At 39.8% G+C, this 18,210-nt stretch overlaps 1 protein-coding gene across 13 annotated transcripts in view; it reads right to left on the bottom strand.

Annotated features, from left to right (window-relative positions):
- The window catches only part of ANK3 (ankyrin 3), a 355,138-nt gene that overhangs the window by 148,790 nt on the left and 188,138 nt on the right, over nucleotides 1-18,210 (bottom strand). For 2 of the 13 annotated variants that reach the window (XM_072040017.1, XM_072040027.1), the window contains exon 1: nucleotides 9,255-9,496. The exons of 10 other annotated variants lie outside the window; for them this stretch is intronic. In XM_072040017.1, the coding sequence (XP_071896118.1) occupies nucleotides 9,255-9,290 (36 nt within the window). In that variant the 5' untranslated portion in view covers nucleotides 9,291-9,496. Of the gene's footprint in view, nucleotides 1-3,465; nucleotides 3,493-9,254; nucleotides 9,497-18,210 lie in introns of those variants that run through there. One more of the 13 variants, XM_072040018.1, reaches the window with a different exon arrangement.

The raw sequence follows: 18,210 nt of genomic DNA, 5'->3' as shown, positions 1-18,210 counted from the left end.
AATCAATCCCAATATGAAATGAAGATGAGAATTGGCTTGTGATTCTCCAGTCTTGACAAATACCAAGAGAACAACAGGCATGGGATATACATCAAAACACCCTGAACCTCAGATGTTCTTACACTCAGCCACAAAGATTGCAGCCCTTCTTCTTGTGCATTCAGCACAGGCTTTATCCCCTAAAGCCTTTCACTGCTCTCTGTTGTGTTCCCTATGGATGCTGCCTTTTCATTCCCTATATCCAGACCTAAATTAGTATCACTGTTCTTACAATTGTTTTCATTCCTGAAGACGCACACCTCAGATCCTGTGCACAGCATTTAGTTGTGGAGTGGCAGACAGTATTTCATAAAGGGTGGATTTATGAGAGTACCAACACTAATGTGTGCATAACAATAAGCATTTTCTTCATAGATGTTAAGACTTGTTTCTTCCCCACTGTACTTTCTGGAAGAAAAAGGAACCATTTCTGGTTTTAAGAAATGCATAAATGCAGACTGACTGATGAACAGAGCGCTTATGCAATGCACACTTTTTTCTTTTTTTTTTTTTTTTTTAATTTTGTGTATTTCCCTTCCATGTCCTACAGTGCAAGTCAACTCTAACACAAAGCATGATGACGAACTCGCAGGCTGCCTGCAGCCTTTGAGGAGGTTTCCCAGTCTGGAGCTCATTTTAACAGTGTTTAACAGAGACATCCAGGGATGTCTCTGGAAAGGGCTGAGGCTGAATGAGCTGTGCTGGTAACAACGCTCCATTTCCCAGCCCTTCTTTACCCTACAGCCCTCTAGTTGCTGTGACATGCAAGGGTAAGACCTGAGACCATTGCCCTGTTTTGAAGAAAAGCTATGTAAGTAAGTTAAAAACACTCTTGTTACAGGAAAGAGTAATTCTTAAGTCAGTTGGATACTACCTTAAGCCTCCATTTTAAAACAGAAAATGCTGATGCTGACTCACACTAGGAATACATATTCAGTATCTTTTTCTGCAAGTGCTCACAGTGAACTAAGAGGGTATTTATCATGAGTAAAGACAAAATCTGTTAGCAAATATCACACTGACTGTCAGCCCAGGTTTTGGCCTGGCTTTTCCATGGGAATAGAGAGGGTCCCTCCAGAAAACTGAGAGCTTATGTATTATTTAGCAGACCCCTACGGTGTAAAGCCATTATCTTAACATGCACAGCCTCTCTCCCATACTGACAGTATTTTTATTATGGCTCATCCCTTTTGCCTTTGTGTTCTGCTTACAGTGACTTCTTTTTCAGATTAAAAATCCAGTCTTTTTTTTTTTGCATTGAGAGCAGGGTTTTGTTTTTCACTCCATCTTTAACAGTAGCTGTTGTGAAGGGAAACCCCCAGCAGGTTCCCATTGTGCTGGAGCAGGATGCATTCTGGCTTGAGTCCCAACAAAAAGATGCTAACCATGCCTAACATTTGTTGCGGGGGGAGGCAATGACCTCATTTTAAGTGATGAACTTACGTTACTTCCATTTGGAAATGTGCTCGGTAAAATTAGTCTTGCAGGAACATGAGATGACCTGAGAAAACAGCTGATAGTGTGTGCTTGTTTTGGTAAGGGTGGGCTTTCTGCAACTGACAGTTTTTTTCTTTGGTGCAAGGCCCAACTCTGACAGGTAAGAAGCACTACACTGGAAACTGGAGGTCCTCAGCATTTCCTACATTTTGCTCCTATTAATTTAGAATTTTCCTCCAGGCAAATGTCTTACATTCACTTGGTAAGGAATAAAATTTTATTTCAATTAAATTATACCGGCCTGTTAACAGCAATAACTGAACCAAGTGAACTAAGCTGGCCACATGATTTTCTAGGGGAGATTCTTCATCCATTCACCCTCCTACCTCCTAACTAAATCTGCATTAGAAAATTTCACTTGCATCTTCTTCATTAGAACAGGGGCTGGTTGGATGGGATGCATGATAAAGTGTTCTCTGCGCAAACAACTATGGCTGTACTCATGCTTTACATACCACACCGCAGTGTTTTCTTCTGATAAGAATGTGACAGCCTGAGGCCAACTGCTATCTGCAGTTCTGCTGTTAATTATCCTTCAGAGATGCTCTTGGGATCACAGCCCTAAAAACAACCACAGGGCAAGAGGAAAAGCTCCATTCCCACTGCCTGAAAATTCAAAGGATACGTCCTTTGGCTAGGGAAAGCTAGCTATTTTAAATATGATTGTAAAATTATAAATGATTTAATTACAGGTCAAAAAAAAAATAAAATCCCTCCACTTGTTTGTCCTATCATGGAATTTAATCGTCAGTTTTCTTGGTCGTATTATTGTACCGTGCATGATAAACTAGCCTAAATATTGTACTATTTACTATGTCCCCATACCTTGTCCTATTTGAACTATGTAACTGTGATCCAATTTCCACGAGGTAAAAAAAATACACCGGTTTCAGGCTGTGTGAGATCCCTCTTCTTGCTCATACCTGTGGCTACTAAAGTATCTCATATTTCTGCAGCAATTGCACCTGACTCCACAATCAACAGTACTTGCAACTGCAAGGGCTCTATCCCTTTGCAGTGGTCAATCTAACATGCTTGCAGAAAAAAAAATAATTACAAGAAAAATCACACATTTAATCAGTCCAAGCAGTTTTCAAGATGCATTTTAGATCCTGCTCCTCCTTTCTAGAAATCTTAGACCAAAACAGGAAAAAAATAACGCAAACAAAGAAGTTTCTTTCCTTATTGGACCGCAAGACAAGGTAAGGCTGACATGCAGGTTCAGCATGGATCTTTTTGAAGATCATTTACAAAACCCTAGCTGTCTCAGCAAAATGCTGAACCTGTGCTCAATGTTACACTGAAAATGAGCCACCTGTATTTGAGCAGAAGATGGCTGAAAAGTACCCAGACCCAGAGATATTCAGGCTGGGGCACACAAGAACATTTCACACCTCCCAGTGCAAGCAGTGTTTATAACTGCCTTTAACAGTATCAGGAGGCCTGGGGTGAGTTGTTTGCATGCCATGACAAACATCTCTTGTGAAGCTGTGACACCTCTCCTACTGTACAAGTTGCCTGGACTTTACACATGCGATCTTCTCCAGTGGACAATAAATCTAGCCATTCATGAGAACTGTGATGCAACTAATCCTGCCCTGGGTGTCTTTAAATGTCTGAATGACTGCTTCCTGAGGGAACTCAAACACAGAATGGAAATGGAAAGCAGCTGTTACTCTTCCTGTTTCTACAAAGAGTGAAGGTGTGTGATTTTCAAGGCACAAAACACATGCACAGAGTTAGATGGGAAAGCCTTGCCGAACATCCACATTACATGGATGTTATGTTCAACATGTTTATACATGCTGAAAATCCCACTAAAGCTGCTACTTTCATCAATAATAGTTACTTGTCACCACAGATATTCAACAAATACAGAACAATTTAACTGGAATTCTAATTTATGTTTGACAACCCCACAAAAAGCACCTGAAATGACATCAAAGCAATCCCCCAGGGCCAGTGTTCAGACAGGAGGCAAGGGTCTATGCAACTTGGAATCCTCTTTGCCAGCTTGCACTGATGAGGTTTTCAGACTCTGAAAACAGAGTTTTGATGTGTCAGCTCCCCCTGAAGAATTTATGAAAACATTTACAAGTATTAATGTGTTAAATTAGTGACACCAAAAGCAAGGTCCTCATTTTTCTGGACTACAAATTGACATACATCTGCACAACTACACAGACTGAGTATGCATGAATAAACAATAAATCATGAAAATTATTTTCTTTTAATGGGAAAATACCATCCCTCTAGTACTGACTTTTGAGCAATGAGACCACCCTGTGTGAAACACAAACCTGAACAACAAGGTAAATTGGGACACACCGTTGAAGATCATAAAAGTAGAGAAATCACTGGTTTTACCAGTGAGTCCATGTACCACGTTAGGTGGTACTCAACTCAAATATATAACCAATGAAAAGCATCCAGTATAGTTTAGGACAGAAATATTCCAGCATCTAAAATTCAAAATTTGTTCTCTGGTCTGACAGCCTCAGCTTCTTCAAGTTTGTTTCAAACTCCGGGAAGCAACTCCTAAGTCTGTAATGACTCATCTCTTACTCTCTGAAGTTTTATTTTCATGCACTTTTAAGTATGAAGTAAATCACTGACTTTCCTAACTGCTTCTGCAGTCACAAAGAGCTAGAGAAAGGCTGGATATGCTCAGAGGGTTTCTTCTTATGTTTATATTCACCGCAAGATAACAACTCGCTTATATGTCAAGGCAGATGAGACGCCATTGATCTACTCCCTGCTATTTTTCTCTCAGAAACTGGGTACACACTGAGCATGGAGGTAATTTCAGCATATTTCAGGCTCAAATTTAAAGCCATTGCTGTGCCAAAATCACATCGTTCAGATCACCAAATGAAGGCAGGAATTATGACCATTGGTCTACTTCCTGTTATCACCTGTGTACCTAGTTTTAGAATCAGGATCCAGAAAGGAGAGGAAAAAAATAAACAACCTTATTTAAAACATTTTAAAAGTGTACTTACTTGTAATATCAGATACATCCCCTCTGAAGTTAATGGTAGAAATAATGGTAGAGCACAAGCCTAAATCAGATAATATTGCTAACTTTAGGGAGGGAGATTTTATTTGCTTTAAGTGAGCTCTCTGCAAGACTACTAAGTAAACATGCTTCAATCAGATATAGTTAAGTGAAATTTACTGGTGATAAAGTAGAGTGAACTGCATGTCAGCACTTAACACAAGTTTTCTGTAAATAAACTGCAGGAAATAAGCTATATGGACAGGCTACTGAACTTGTTTTAGACAAACTAAGAGCTTTTACTACAGTGAAGCTGGAATTTTCCCACTCTGATTCTACTTTTCCGTTTTATATTCAAACCAAAATAATTCTGCCTTGGAAGTTTGATCATTATTAAATCAAAAGATTGTTTGAGGATAACTGGTCAAGCCATTTCTGAAGTGGCAATAATATATGCTCCAACACACCCATTTACACTACAAGTATCACAAATCCCACATGCAATTAAAGTGTGCATTTTTGTGGGCTTAAGAGGCATTTGAATGGCTACTTGTAAAGCTATCTATTATAGTTTAAAAGCCTTGACACTTTTCACTCAGGATCCTTACAGGATTCACAAACTTCTACCAGTTTGTGCCAACCACACAGGTTTCCTAGCAGGGATTATAACCTCTGACAAAAGCAAAGAGCATCTTCCAATGTACACACCTGCATACCTTGCTTTTCTGTCTGGAAAAGCCCATGTAGCTCATGTGACAGATACAGAATCAGAGGGGTCAGTGGGAATTACCAAAGAGCTTCCAGGTACTAAGATGACCCCCAAGGCAAGATTTGCAACACAACACAAGAACCTGGTAACAGTCAGTTCTGCAGGGCTGGTTAGAGGCATCACATGAGCTTTGTAATAGCATTTTACTTTAGCAGACCTTGTAACATTTACAGAACAATCTGTCCTGGCCTCTTTGTATAGACCTGCTGTGAAATATATATGGCCTGGTACAAGGAGAAGCTATCAATGGAACCAATAAACCAACAGACTCAAACACTCCCCAGAGCCAGAGGCCGGTTAAGATACCTGTGGTTGTTCAGGAGAAAAACCTGGCTAGTGTTTCCTAAACTCATGAGGACATTTGTACACAGGACAGGTAACAGCTCTTAAATGTAGGAGCTGAGCAGCCTGCCAGGAGACAAGTTTATGCTCAGGCCAAAGACGCCTGAGTCCGATTAGAGGCCAGCACCAGTGGATACTCTGGGTGGTGTTGTCTTGGCCATGCTGTTCTATGGGAGCTGGATTTCCCCACCAAATAAAACCTGCTTTTATCATGTTTTGGTGGGATTCTGCTGTCGTGGATATGAGCCAGTAACTCTAGATCCATTCAAATCCACCGCACTGCTATCAACCACAAAGGCACGGCAGAACAAGCCACAGCAGGAATTATGCAGGGTGCTTGTCTGCTGCACACAGAGGAAAACAGTATGTTTTGCTCATCACTCCACATGTTCCAGATTTCAGAATTATTGCAGATACCAGTCTACAACTTCCTCGTAAGGGGGTGTCAAGAGGCAGGAGACCTTTTCTCCATTAACACCAGCGACAGGACCCGCGGGAACGGGGTTAAGCTGAGGCAGGGGAAGTTTAGGCTTGACATCAGGAGGGGGTTCTTCACAGAGAGAGTGGTTGCACACTGGAACAGGCTCCCCAGGGAAGTGGTCACTGCACCGAGCCTGACTGAATTTAAGAAGAGATTGGACTGTGCACTTAGTCACATGGTCTGAACTTTTGGGTAGACCTGTGCGGTGTCAAGAGTTGGACTTGATGATCCTTAAGGGTCCCTTCCAACTCAGGATATTCTATGATTCTATGATTCTATACCAATGGGTAAATTGCTTTTCCCAGCCTAAGCACTAAAATCAGCAAGCAAAAACTATAAATCACACAATCCTTCGATTGTTACCAGCAGTTTTAAACTAGAATCAAGCACTGCCTCTAAACACACAGCTCTGTTTTGGAAAAGGAGTCTGACCCACCAGTGGGGAAACAGCTGCCTTGTCTGTGCAGACAAGCGCAGAGGCTTGGAACAGGCTGCCCAGGGAGGTGGTGGAGTCACCATCCCTGGAAGTCTTCAAAAGACGTTTAGATGTAGAGCTTAGGGATATGGTGTAGTGGGGACTGTTAGTGTTAGGTTAGAGGTTGGACTCGATGATCTTGAGGTCTCTTCCAACCTAGAAATTCTGTGAAATTCTGTGATTCTGTGAGGCTAGCACAACCAGGCTCTGTCTAGGGTCAGGGTTTACAGGTATCAACAGGATGAAGCCAGTGAGTAACACCGAGAACAGTCTTAGCTATACAGGTATTTTGAGTTGATCAGGGAGGGGAAGAGAATATAACATTGCTTGTTTTTATTCTTCAAGTGAGAAAAAGATGACCAAATATACAGACAAATCACTGCAAAGTAAAGGGTGCCATTTTTGCATGGCCCTTTTGTAGTTGCAGAAGTGAACCAGTATTTTTCTGCCTTTCAAAGCCACTATGCACCAGAGGTTTGGAGTCTTTTTGAAGATCTCTGCTAATTTGAACATCAAGGAAGGTACTTCAGCTTTTTTTTTTTTTTTTTTTTTTTACAAAAATAAAAATAACAGAACTATCTTAACATTTTACTTCACATTAACCAGACTCCATAGTTTATTATCATGTGAAAACGACCTCTGTTTCTTACCATGGCCATGCAGTACATTTGAAAAAACATCACTGTTTAATCAAATAAAATAATTGTATTTCCCTAATGAATTAACACTTTTCAGGATGGGTTAAAAACTTGACTTTTAGTGTTTTAATAAGCACAGAGTTAGAATTATTTTTTATTTAAATTATTAAAGTGCAGACCAGTTTACTGTATGATTATAGAAATAAGCTATGGCCAACAATACTACCTAGCAGCTCTATACAGTATTTTTTCCTAGGATTTGATAATAAAATAAGCCATTTATATACAATGTTAAAAATATCACTTCTGAATAGCAAATCTACAGGATAAACACAAAGTGAAGTAGACCTTGTATCTCCTTTATGCCTAAAACATACACAGCTACCTATAGGAGATTTAGATGCACATGGAATGAGAAGCAGAATTTACCATAAGCAATGCCAGCAAGAGAAAACTTACAAAACCAGTATATACTGTACCCCTTCTCCATAGCTCAACTCCATTTCAAGTAGCTACTACACCTTCGATAAACAAGCAGTGCACACACTAACAGAACTACCAGTCTCTAGTGCACACACTAACAGAACTACCAGTCTCTAGGCACTTCGTAACAAAGCCCCGAGAAGCAAGAGCAAACACCGCCTTGCTGCAGCGCAGCCGGCCGACCCGCACGCCGCCGGCCCCTGGCTTGGTGGCAGCGAGATTTCCATTTCACCCTACTCTCCAAGCTGTGGCACACAAACTAGTAGGGCTTCATGGAGTGCTAAACTGCTCGGGCTCATGTAAAGCATCAGCAAAGATGTTTATCACCCAGAAGATTACTATTATTGTGCCAAGAGACAAAGGAAAGGATTCAACAAAGTATCATAAAAAAAAAAAAAAAAAAAAAAAAAAAAACACCACAATATAACAAAACTTTCTCTGTAAGAAATTGCCTCACAAAGAAAAATTCAGGAATAAATGTTTTCAGTTCTGAAATTCCTAGTGGAAACGAATTTACAAACAAGGAGAGTATCACCAGAAAACAACCAGCATTTCCAAGACGGTTTTTAACAGGGAGCAACGACCCAGTCCTGTGTTGACAGGAGGTAAACCAAACCATACGTATTTAAGAGGACTCACTAGGGTATTTTTTCAGAGCACAAAGATATTGCTGATGTGGAAACCAGCTAGTAAACTGCTGGGCGCTATCATAAGTAACATTTCCAGCTACAGAAAATACTGCCATTAATTGAAGTTTCCAGAAAGCTTGGCACTTATCAGTACTAATAACAGGATACCACAGCTTCCTGGGAACCTCTATTTTAACTCCGCAGTAAAGCCACATGAAGCATAATTGTTCTAACTTTGTGTTTTTTTAACTGCCGTGAATAACTCAAGCTATTGAAGACCTTCAGAGGCTAAGTCCCAGGGTACAGGGATGCCGTTTCACAGCAGCTTCTTCACATGAGGAATTTTTACAGCACACAGGGAGCACCTTGGAGGTCAGCGGGGCTACCCTAGAGAGTAAGAGTCATAGGGTGCCTCCTTACAGGAGGCTACCAGCGTAGTAGAGTAGCAGACTATATTTCAGTTGAATTGCCCTATGAATTATCACTGAAACAGTTGTGTTTTATAAAATGCACCTTAAAAAAATATATATATATTTTTTTCAAAATATGCAGGATTGGCTAAAACATTTCAGTGAAGAAAACTGTTACGCATACCCAGGTTACTTAAGGCCCCAATGACAGAACAAAACATTATGAAATGTTTCTGCAATTTTAACACGTCTTCTACAGAGTGCCCTGAACAGAATGCAATTATTCATAAGGAGAGAACAAATACTTCCATATACCATTTGACTGCTGCTGCAACCTACGCTGTAACCCAAACGTCAGAACACAAAATACACAAGCTGAAACATACCTCTTCCTACATCTACTTTTGTTCCATACAATCAAAGACTTAAAGCACCCATCTAAGAAACTTAATATGCAGATTTCACTCTTAATGCAGACTCTACAAATGCTTACTTGTTCTGGAAAGCATTCTCCCTCTTCCACTGCCATTTTCTGTGGCCAGATATGAAACTTGATGACTCAATTAGTTAACACTTTGGACACTGCATCATTGTTAAAAATAGCAGCCTCAGGAAGTACTTTTTTGTCTTTTCTCTTTTTTTTTTTTTTAATTAAGAACTAAGCACAGTCACTTGTTAGACTTCCCCTGGCTATTTAAATGGCAAAGGACAAGTGATTGTAAGACTATTAAGTTAGTAACAGAGCATGTCCCAGGATTCCTGGCTCGCTTACCATATTTGCAGCCTCCAATCATTCCCCGTGCATGCAATCATGATCTGTGGAATACCCAAAATAGCTGCAGCATCAGCTGATCAGAAAACCACCGCTGCTTGGAATCACTCATGAAACAAGCTTTTGTCATTCTGCTTATCAGCTCTTTCTAATGCAGACTACTTTGAACTATTTCTAAAGGAAACAATAACATCATTTTACACTCTGTGTGTTTTGAATACCACATATGCCTGCCTCCTCCTCCATGCTAATTTTATATTTATTCAGATTTTCTGATGACTAATTATTATAGATTTAAGTTGTTGGTTCTAGAGGCTATTTTCCTGAACTAAAAGGCTGGTCTCTGTATACTTCAAGTTCCAAAATTACAGAAATAAAAAGCATTATCAAGAGCATTTTTTTTCCCCCAGAGGGAAGGAAAGCCTGAGAAAAATTCACAATTTCAGTATAAAGATTTCTTCCTTTACAATGAAAACTATTGCCAACAGTAGGAATTTTCTTGCATATTTTCGTACAGTAACTGTTTTTAGGAGTGGCTACAAAGAATGTCTACCTTCTGAGAAAGGGATTACTTACATCCCTTTGTTTCTCCACAGGCACAGCACACATTGCACTGCTTGGATCCATGCTGCCTGTTTCATATCCTGCTCCCTATTACACAGGCTGTACACTGATAGACCCCAGTACAGCAGAAAAAGGGGGCAAGATAATGAAAAATGATCTAGCTGTAATATTTGCGTCAGACCCGCTATGCCCAATGCCTCATCTAAACATACAGGAATAATCTCTTTAAAGTTTTTGAGAATAATTTCATATTCTCAAGAAACATTTCTCCATGTCTGCATCAAGTAGAATCACCACACAGGGCACCAGTTCTGTGCCCCTGGGTTACGATGCCAAACTTGTTGCTTCCAAGCACTACCTAGGTAGGTACAAAAAACTGAGGCCCCAATGTATCACTAAGAAGTAATGTAGGCCACACACTCTGGTGATCAGGCTTTACATTACTTCATTATATCAATGATGATGCACTCTAATTATTACCGACTACACTCTGCTTCTGTACATTTTTGCTTATGGCATTTCAGTATCTGTGACTAAGACCCACTTCTGCCACCGACTAAACACAGAGAAGTTAACAGCTGTCCGCAGGGGTGGAAGAGCCTTCAATTAAGTACAATACGATGACCAAGTCAGTTTGAATGACTTTACCTCTCTGACACATCTGTGGCCGAGCTCCCTGTAGCAGAGATTTCAATTTCAAACAGAGATTTCCACCACCTCAGCCACGGTGTCACTAGGAGATGTCACAACAGAGTGTCCTGAAATATCCAACTTTTAAAACTGAATTTTGATTTGGTGTTACTATGTGTCCTGAAGACTGACAACTATTTTTAAAATACCAAAAGGGAACACCACAGTTCTGGAAACCAAGAGAACAGGGTTAATAACTTGTGGCCAAATTCTTGTTTCTAACTGAAGAGTGGATGGCTTTGAATGAAAAAAAAAACAGGTGCCTAAGTACCTTTCTTCTGCCTTTAAAAATTTGGTTGAGAACAGGAAGAAAGGAAGTATGATTTTTGGAATGGGATCCAAAGGAATCACATGAAATTTTTAAACCTGCAGAACAGTTCTTGGTTTGACGAGACCGGTGGATGGCCACTGCCTATTAACCTCCACAAACTCATCCGGGGTCAGGCTGTGACATTCCCACAAGAGAAGATAGCTAATTCTCCCTCCATTAATTTTAAAAGAGCAATCATCAGATTTACAAAGGAAAAGTGCTAAGAAAAATTGAAATCTGACAGCACCAAAAAGTCATCTGAGCACACTCCCATCCATCAATTCAGCTCTGACAGCTCATGTCGTAAATCATACTGACACTGTATTTTTTTAACCTTGTGGATTAGTTTTACAGAATTCAGGATGGGTTCTCACATGCATGCTATTAATATAGGGTAATAAAGCAAAGGCTCGATACTAATATCAAAATCAATTTGTTATAGACATCAGAAAAAAAAAAAAAAAACAGGATCCTTTTGATACTTTGCATTCTAAATTACATGAACTGCACATTCCTATAGTCATCCTCAGCTTGGGAAAGAGAAAGAGCCTTGCACACAGAATCACGTAACGAGTAGATAAGCATGGAAAAAAAAAATCTCAATCTCCTCCCCTCTTTGAAAAAGATCTACTAACAAAAACCCTTTACAATCTCAGTAAAATGGCAGATTTGGTACAGATGGAGGGTTCTTTTAAACAGAATAGTGGAAATGTCCTTTTACATTATCACTACTCTGCTCCCAAACCAGATGGAGTGCTTATGATTACTGGCTTGGAAGCAACTTACAAACAAAGCAACACATGGCAGAATTCAGCAGAAAGAAAAACATGGTTTGACATGAGACACAGACAATATAAATATCTTCCCAAGAATGGGAAAGAATGGGAAAGCTGAAATAGTTTAAAACAATCTGGAACTACTGATCCAGATTTTGCAAAAGGAAATAGTGGGTGTGGTCCCATCCCCACTCTCCCCAAAACTGATATTTCAAACAATTCTGAAAGGTAAAGGTACAAACAAAGCCCACCAGAGCAGTGGACTTACAGTTCTGTGATATTCTGGGCACCCCTTCCAGAGAACAAATGGTTGACAAACAGCATCATTACAGATGTGTTTATGCAACTTATACCTAAAAGGAGTCCTCAGTTGTAGAGGCTTCATACGTGACAGAAGCCAGTGTTAGTATCCAAAATACAGAATATAATCATTTAAAAACTTCTAATTGCTAAAATTTAGCTGCTGAGACTTTATAACAGCAATTCAATTGCAGCTATTACGCAGCGACCAGATATGCAGGTGGGACCCACAAGCTGCGGGTTCACATGCCAGGCCAGAAAAATGCTTGCTGCACAGAACGAGAGGGGAACAATGAACCTCATCAGACAGACAATCCCTTTTCTTGCAGGAGACCCCATGTCAAACACATTACATTATTAACCCCTACAGAGAGCTACCAAGCTTCTACAAAGCTACTACACTGAAAAAGCACATTTACTCATTATACTTTATTTATTAGAATTATGGATACTGAGAACATACAGCCACAGCAAAATAAATAAACCCTTTCCTGGTTACAAAATACCAAAACAATCAGCATCATTTGTGTATGCGACCTTTTCGTTCTTCTATCTGCCCAATCAACCACCATCCATCATGCAAATATTATGTTTGCTATACTACCATTCAAATGCTGCCAGCTCAGTTCATCTATTAGAAAATGTTCACGGAATTAGAAATCTATAGTCAGAAGCATACTATAAAAATTGAATATACTTGATAAAATAAGGATAGAGAAACAATCCTCCCAATGTTATGTTGAGGTCACACAGCAACATGAAGATACTCTTTTTTATTTTCCCCAAAGAATCTTATTTGTGCTGTTGAGTAATCTATTGCTTGAAGAGAAAGAAACTACAAAATCTGTAAATCTTTATTTTTTCTTCTTTGATGAAAATACTTATCTGCCATCACCCCAAATAATCTAAAGCTCTGCAGAATTAAAAAGAAAATCCTGTAACTTCTGCCACAATATTTAAAATTTCTCTTTAGCAGCTTTATAAATGATTGAAGAGAAAGCCTGTGGTCTCGTCCTATTCTTCCTCAAGAGCAGCTAAGATCAAAACTCAAAGACTGAAATGGGATCATTTTAAAGGATAGCCTCAAGTAATTTTGTAAGACTCCACATACTTCGAAACAGCATGCCTCTAAGCCAGCCCTGCTGTGACCTGTGAAATTCAGCATGTTTCAGATATTCCAAATGCCCATGAAAGACACACGCTGAAGTGCTGCAATGTTTACTCTTTCGAGATCCGTAACAGCTCCTATTACTTCACCACCAGTGCGTCACCTCCACGCTACATACAGCAGGGCAAGGAGCTCTCAGGATTATGGACTAAATAAGTGATACATGTAGAGTATGAGTGGTATGCCTGAAGAGTGTGAACAGCTATCTACAAAACCACTTCAAATTCCATTTCTTAACCCTGTATAGTTTCCTCAAGCTTTCAGGGTATGGTTACATTACTTGTGTTCTGCCCTGCTAATCATCTCAAGCTTTGTGGAAGATCACCTTCATTTTCATCCATTAGGTGTAGTCTGCATGCCCAAGTTCCAAAGCTCCTCCAACTTGCATCTACCTTGGGGCTATAACACCAGCAGACTATTCCCAAAAATAACTCTGACCACTGTGAATGAGAACTATTAGGACCTAGTGGAACACACATTTAGATAAAACCCAATCTTAGTGTTAAAATGTTCAAAATATATCAATCAAAGCTTCCACCACTGAGACTTAAACAGTTTCTTCTCTTCCTCAGTAGCATTAGCTCCTCTTTTCAATATGCTGATTCTACAGGTGCATCTCCGACCTGTATCCTAGAGAAAGATTTTACAAAACCACTGCCACCGTATCACAGAAATCCCATAATCAGCCACTGTATGAAAGTTAAGCTCAAGATGATACTTATCGAGGCAACTTCCTGCTGTCAAGACCACTCTAGAATCATAAAGAACTAGGAGAGCAGCAGTTTCATTACACCCATCCCATAAGCACCAACAGCAGCAGCCTCAGTTAAGCCAGCTACAAGCATTTGTCTTTATTATTATTTCCTTCTCTCCCACCAATGCATCCTTTACCACCTAGAAGACACCCATGTCACTGACTTTTTTATGGAGAGCATCTCAATAAGCCCTTGGAAAAACCTAGGGCAATAAAGTTGCAAGCTGGAGTAAGCGTTTACATAATCATCATGATAAAAATCACATGATTGACTCCTGGACAAATTGACTTGACACCATCATGCTTGAAAACTAACTACTAAAAGCCAATTAGGAAGGGACAAAACAAAAGGCAGAGACTCCAGGCAGCTCTATGTTTAGTAAAACCACAAACCTCCCATGAACTCTCTTGGAGATGAGGGGAAGAGCAAGGGCAAAGTACTATATATGGAAAGCATAAGGAGACATGATATAAAATCTTCCTATATCATCTTGAAGCATTGCTGATGTTTGCAAATTCTCTGCTGATTAATCAGATGGCTTGTTGCATGCCATGCATCTTGTTCCAAGTCATGCTGAAAATTGGCATTTTATACAAATTGAGAACAGTAACTGCCTTGGCTACCCCTTTGAAATACTTCAGTGGAGCATAGAACCCAGAAAGTGGAGATTCCTTGAATGTGAACAGCAACAGTCAGCATTTTCAGTAAATGTGGAACTTCTATGTTTAAAAACATAAAAATAAAAAATACTACCAGCAGGCTGCTGATGGTGTCTGTAGGTGCATATGTATATGAAAACGTAAAAACATTTCTAAGAATATATGAAAAAATATCAAAGTATCAGAGGAATGTTACATGAAGTACACTGTCCATTTGTGTATGGTAGCCATGTGACACAAAGTTGGCTCTCTGTCTGGATTGTATTTCTAGCAATATTCAATATTCCACAATTGCCAGGAGCAAAAAATTAATCATACGATTCATGGTGACAACAGCAAAGTATTTCATACTGAAGTTAAGCACCAGAAATGTGACTGCTGGCAAATAAGCTATTCCAAACACTCCCTCTCTCTGTTGTCTATCTTTTCTGCTTATTCTGAACATAACTGCAATACAAAGCCACAGAACTGCCAGATGGTTTCAAAACGCTCAGACATGGTTCCTGCACAGAAGAAGAGACTTCTATCATGTAATATATTCCAAGAGCACTGCAAAAGCTGTAGTTGTCCAGTATACCTTACAATTGACTGTCTCCTCAAGAGCTTAGCAAAACAAATAAAAAACAGGCCTCCCTGTTAAAAAAAAAAAAATTTGACTTTGCTTCTTGACTTTATTCATTCTTCCATCTAAAGGAACTATTCAAATGAAAACAGAAGTTTTCTCCTCCTTTATTAGGAGGAAACACCAAGAGCAGTATTCACGTGTACCAGCTCACCATGGGAAGTATGTCATATGACGTATCCAATACCCTGTGAAATAAACACAACCTAATTCATCCATTGAACACTACCTATATAACCATCATTTAGGATATATCACAGCGGCTTGCTATTATTCATTTATAGATGGCGCGGGGCATTATTCAATAAAAGAAAAATGGAACCACTGGATTAACTATAACTAATGATTTGACTCTGTTCCTGAATGAAATTAAGATAATTTCATAGAGCAGGATTATGTCCAAGGTTGCTAGACAACAATCAGCCTGTTACTCATGCCAGATGTACAGACTACAGCCAAATTATTACACTGTAAATTCACATGCCAACACAAGGTGAAACTTCCTAACAGTAAAACATGGGAATAGCCTGCCCATGGAGTAACTGGATTTCTAACATATACAGACATTAAGAACAGGACTAAAAAACGGAGTTAAAAACATCAACAGGAAGAGATTAGTGAAATGATTTTGGATTTGGTAAGGAGGTAGATGAAGGGAGCATCTAAATTTCTAATGGTTCTGTGAGATACAGAAGCATCAAAACTCCCCTGCAGGCAAACTGCACTCGGCATCAGAGGCAGAGGAAGGTTAAAAAAGGATGCCATTGAACACAAAAACCCCTGAATTTCAAGTTAGCCTGAGCTCTGCCTACAGCTGCAGCATGGGAAACGTCCTGCTCCTGCAGGGCCACAGCCTGCTGTTCTCCAGGGCACTGTGTGCTGGGACACATGCGAACAGGTCAGCGGTGCGCAAAAGTGTGTTATACGGGACACATCCACAGTTCTGGACAGAAACTGACAACAAAAAAAAATATTAACTTTTATTTGTCATGAAAAAATGCCCAAAGCCCAGCTTCTACATTCAGTAAGTGCTTCGTTCAGTAGGTTCCTCCCTATCAACTTCCTTTCATATGGCGCTATCATTTTCAAAGGAAATGTGCATCAAGGAGAAAGCACTGTGAGCTATGTAAATTATTTCCTGTAGCTTTTTCTGTGAACAGTGTAAAACCAAGGAGTGCACAAATTACAAAGTAATATATATAATGCACTGAACTTCCAGTTTCTCTGTGATCAGTGTTCTGGTCAGGTATGAAACCGTCCCCCAAATTTACCTCCACACTGAAATGTCTGAGTAGCAAATACAAGAAACCTCCATGGCTGCTTCCTCCCCAAATCTTAGGTAGGGCAGTAACAACAGTCATTATTGCCTTTTCAGCATTGAGGTTATGCAGGAATTTCCCCTAAACAGAGGGAATCGACTAAAAAGCACTCTGCCCATCAAGCTCATCATTGCTGACATACAGTTGGGGAACGAGGACAGCTGCACAAATTGCATTCCAAATGGGACGTACATTTGTCAGCACAGATGCATAAACGTGTCTCTCAGTTCTCACCATAGTGCTGGCAGCTTGCCGAAATATTAACGCTATCCCTGAAGTGTTGCTACTGATTCTGCATCTCTTTATATGCATTACACACACGAGATGCTGGCCACACTTAAGCCAGACACTTTCTGAAGTCACTTTAACACTAAAAAGGAACAGAAAAGGGCAGCCTCAGAACATCAACGTTCCTATGTCTCCCTAGGAATTAAGGATGGGAGAGCAGGACAGAACTGTAGGATACACAGTTCTTAAACACAGAGCTGAGTTTTCAAGATGCATAGAAATTTGACAGTGCATTATACCGTGTTGCAGCATGATACTTTCCAGCTCTCCTACGGGCACCTTAAGCTACAACAAGAGACCTTTCATTTTACAGTAAGGCAGCTCTCTTAAAACTTGTTCAAGAATTAAGGATGCCTTTTCCTGTCTTTATAGGCAAAATACAAGGAAGCCACAACTATCGAAGGTCTATGAAGAAACTATGTACCTCTCTTTGCACTGCCTTAATTCACATGCCTCATATTTTGTGTCTAATACTCAAGTTATACTTATAAAAATGTACTGCACACTCTGCATGAGGTGAGACTACTACTGCTTTTTGACCTGGCTTATGCAGATATAATTAGTGATTATTATAATCAGCAATGACACAGCTATGCTAGTGAAAATAGGCTCATGACTTTCTGATAACAGGTTTCATACCAAATGTCTTGAACAGATGCACAAATGCACCTTGCAATGCCAGCATCAGTCATTACGATAGCGTACACGGCCATATTTTATTTTCTCTAACCTGCTTAGCTTTGCCCTACTAGCAATGCATTTATTTTCCTTGGGAGGAGCTACTACTGTAGCTACATCTCACATTTCCTTTCTTCTTTGTGAACTGTTATTTCTTATTTGATGCTAAATTGCTTTCACGGAGCTTCTGAAATCACTGTACAGCAGTAGTATTTCTTATATCTGTATTACCAACATGACGCTTCAGCAAAAAGCAGTCCCTTGGCACGACTAACTAGCTAGTGTTCACACTGAATTATGGAGGAGGCAGCAGCTGCTATATTTAGGGTACTGAATATCTTCTTCCATTATAAATCTGTTTTACAGATCTAAAACTCACTGATGCAGATACACCTCTTCTGACTGATCAAAATTTAATTGACAAGCTGACCATTAAATAAGTAGGCGCTTTCGTCTAGTTATCTATTTGCCTCAGTAAAATAAAAATCACACACAGAAGCACTGAGAGGAGCTGGGGCCAGATGAGAAGGTGCTTCACTGGCTCACTG

Source organism: Anas platyrhynchos, chromosome 6, assembly GCF_047663525.1.
Source record: "Anas platyrhynchos isolate ZD024472 breed Pekin duck chromosome 6, IASCAAS_PekinDuck_T2T, whole genome shotgun sequence".
In the NCBI taxonomy this organism is placed as follows: Eukaryota; Metazoa; Chordata; class Aves; order Anseriformes; family Anatidae; genus Anas; species Anas platyrhynchos.
This window is presented reverse-complemented; position numbering and strand designations above follow the sequence as displayed.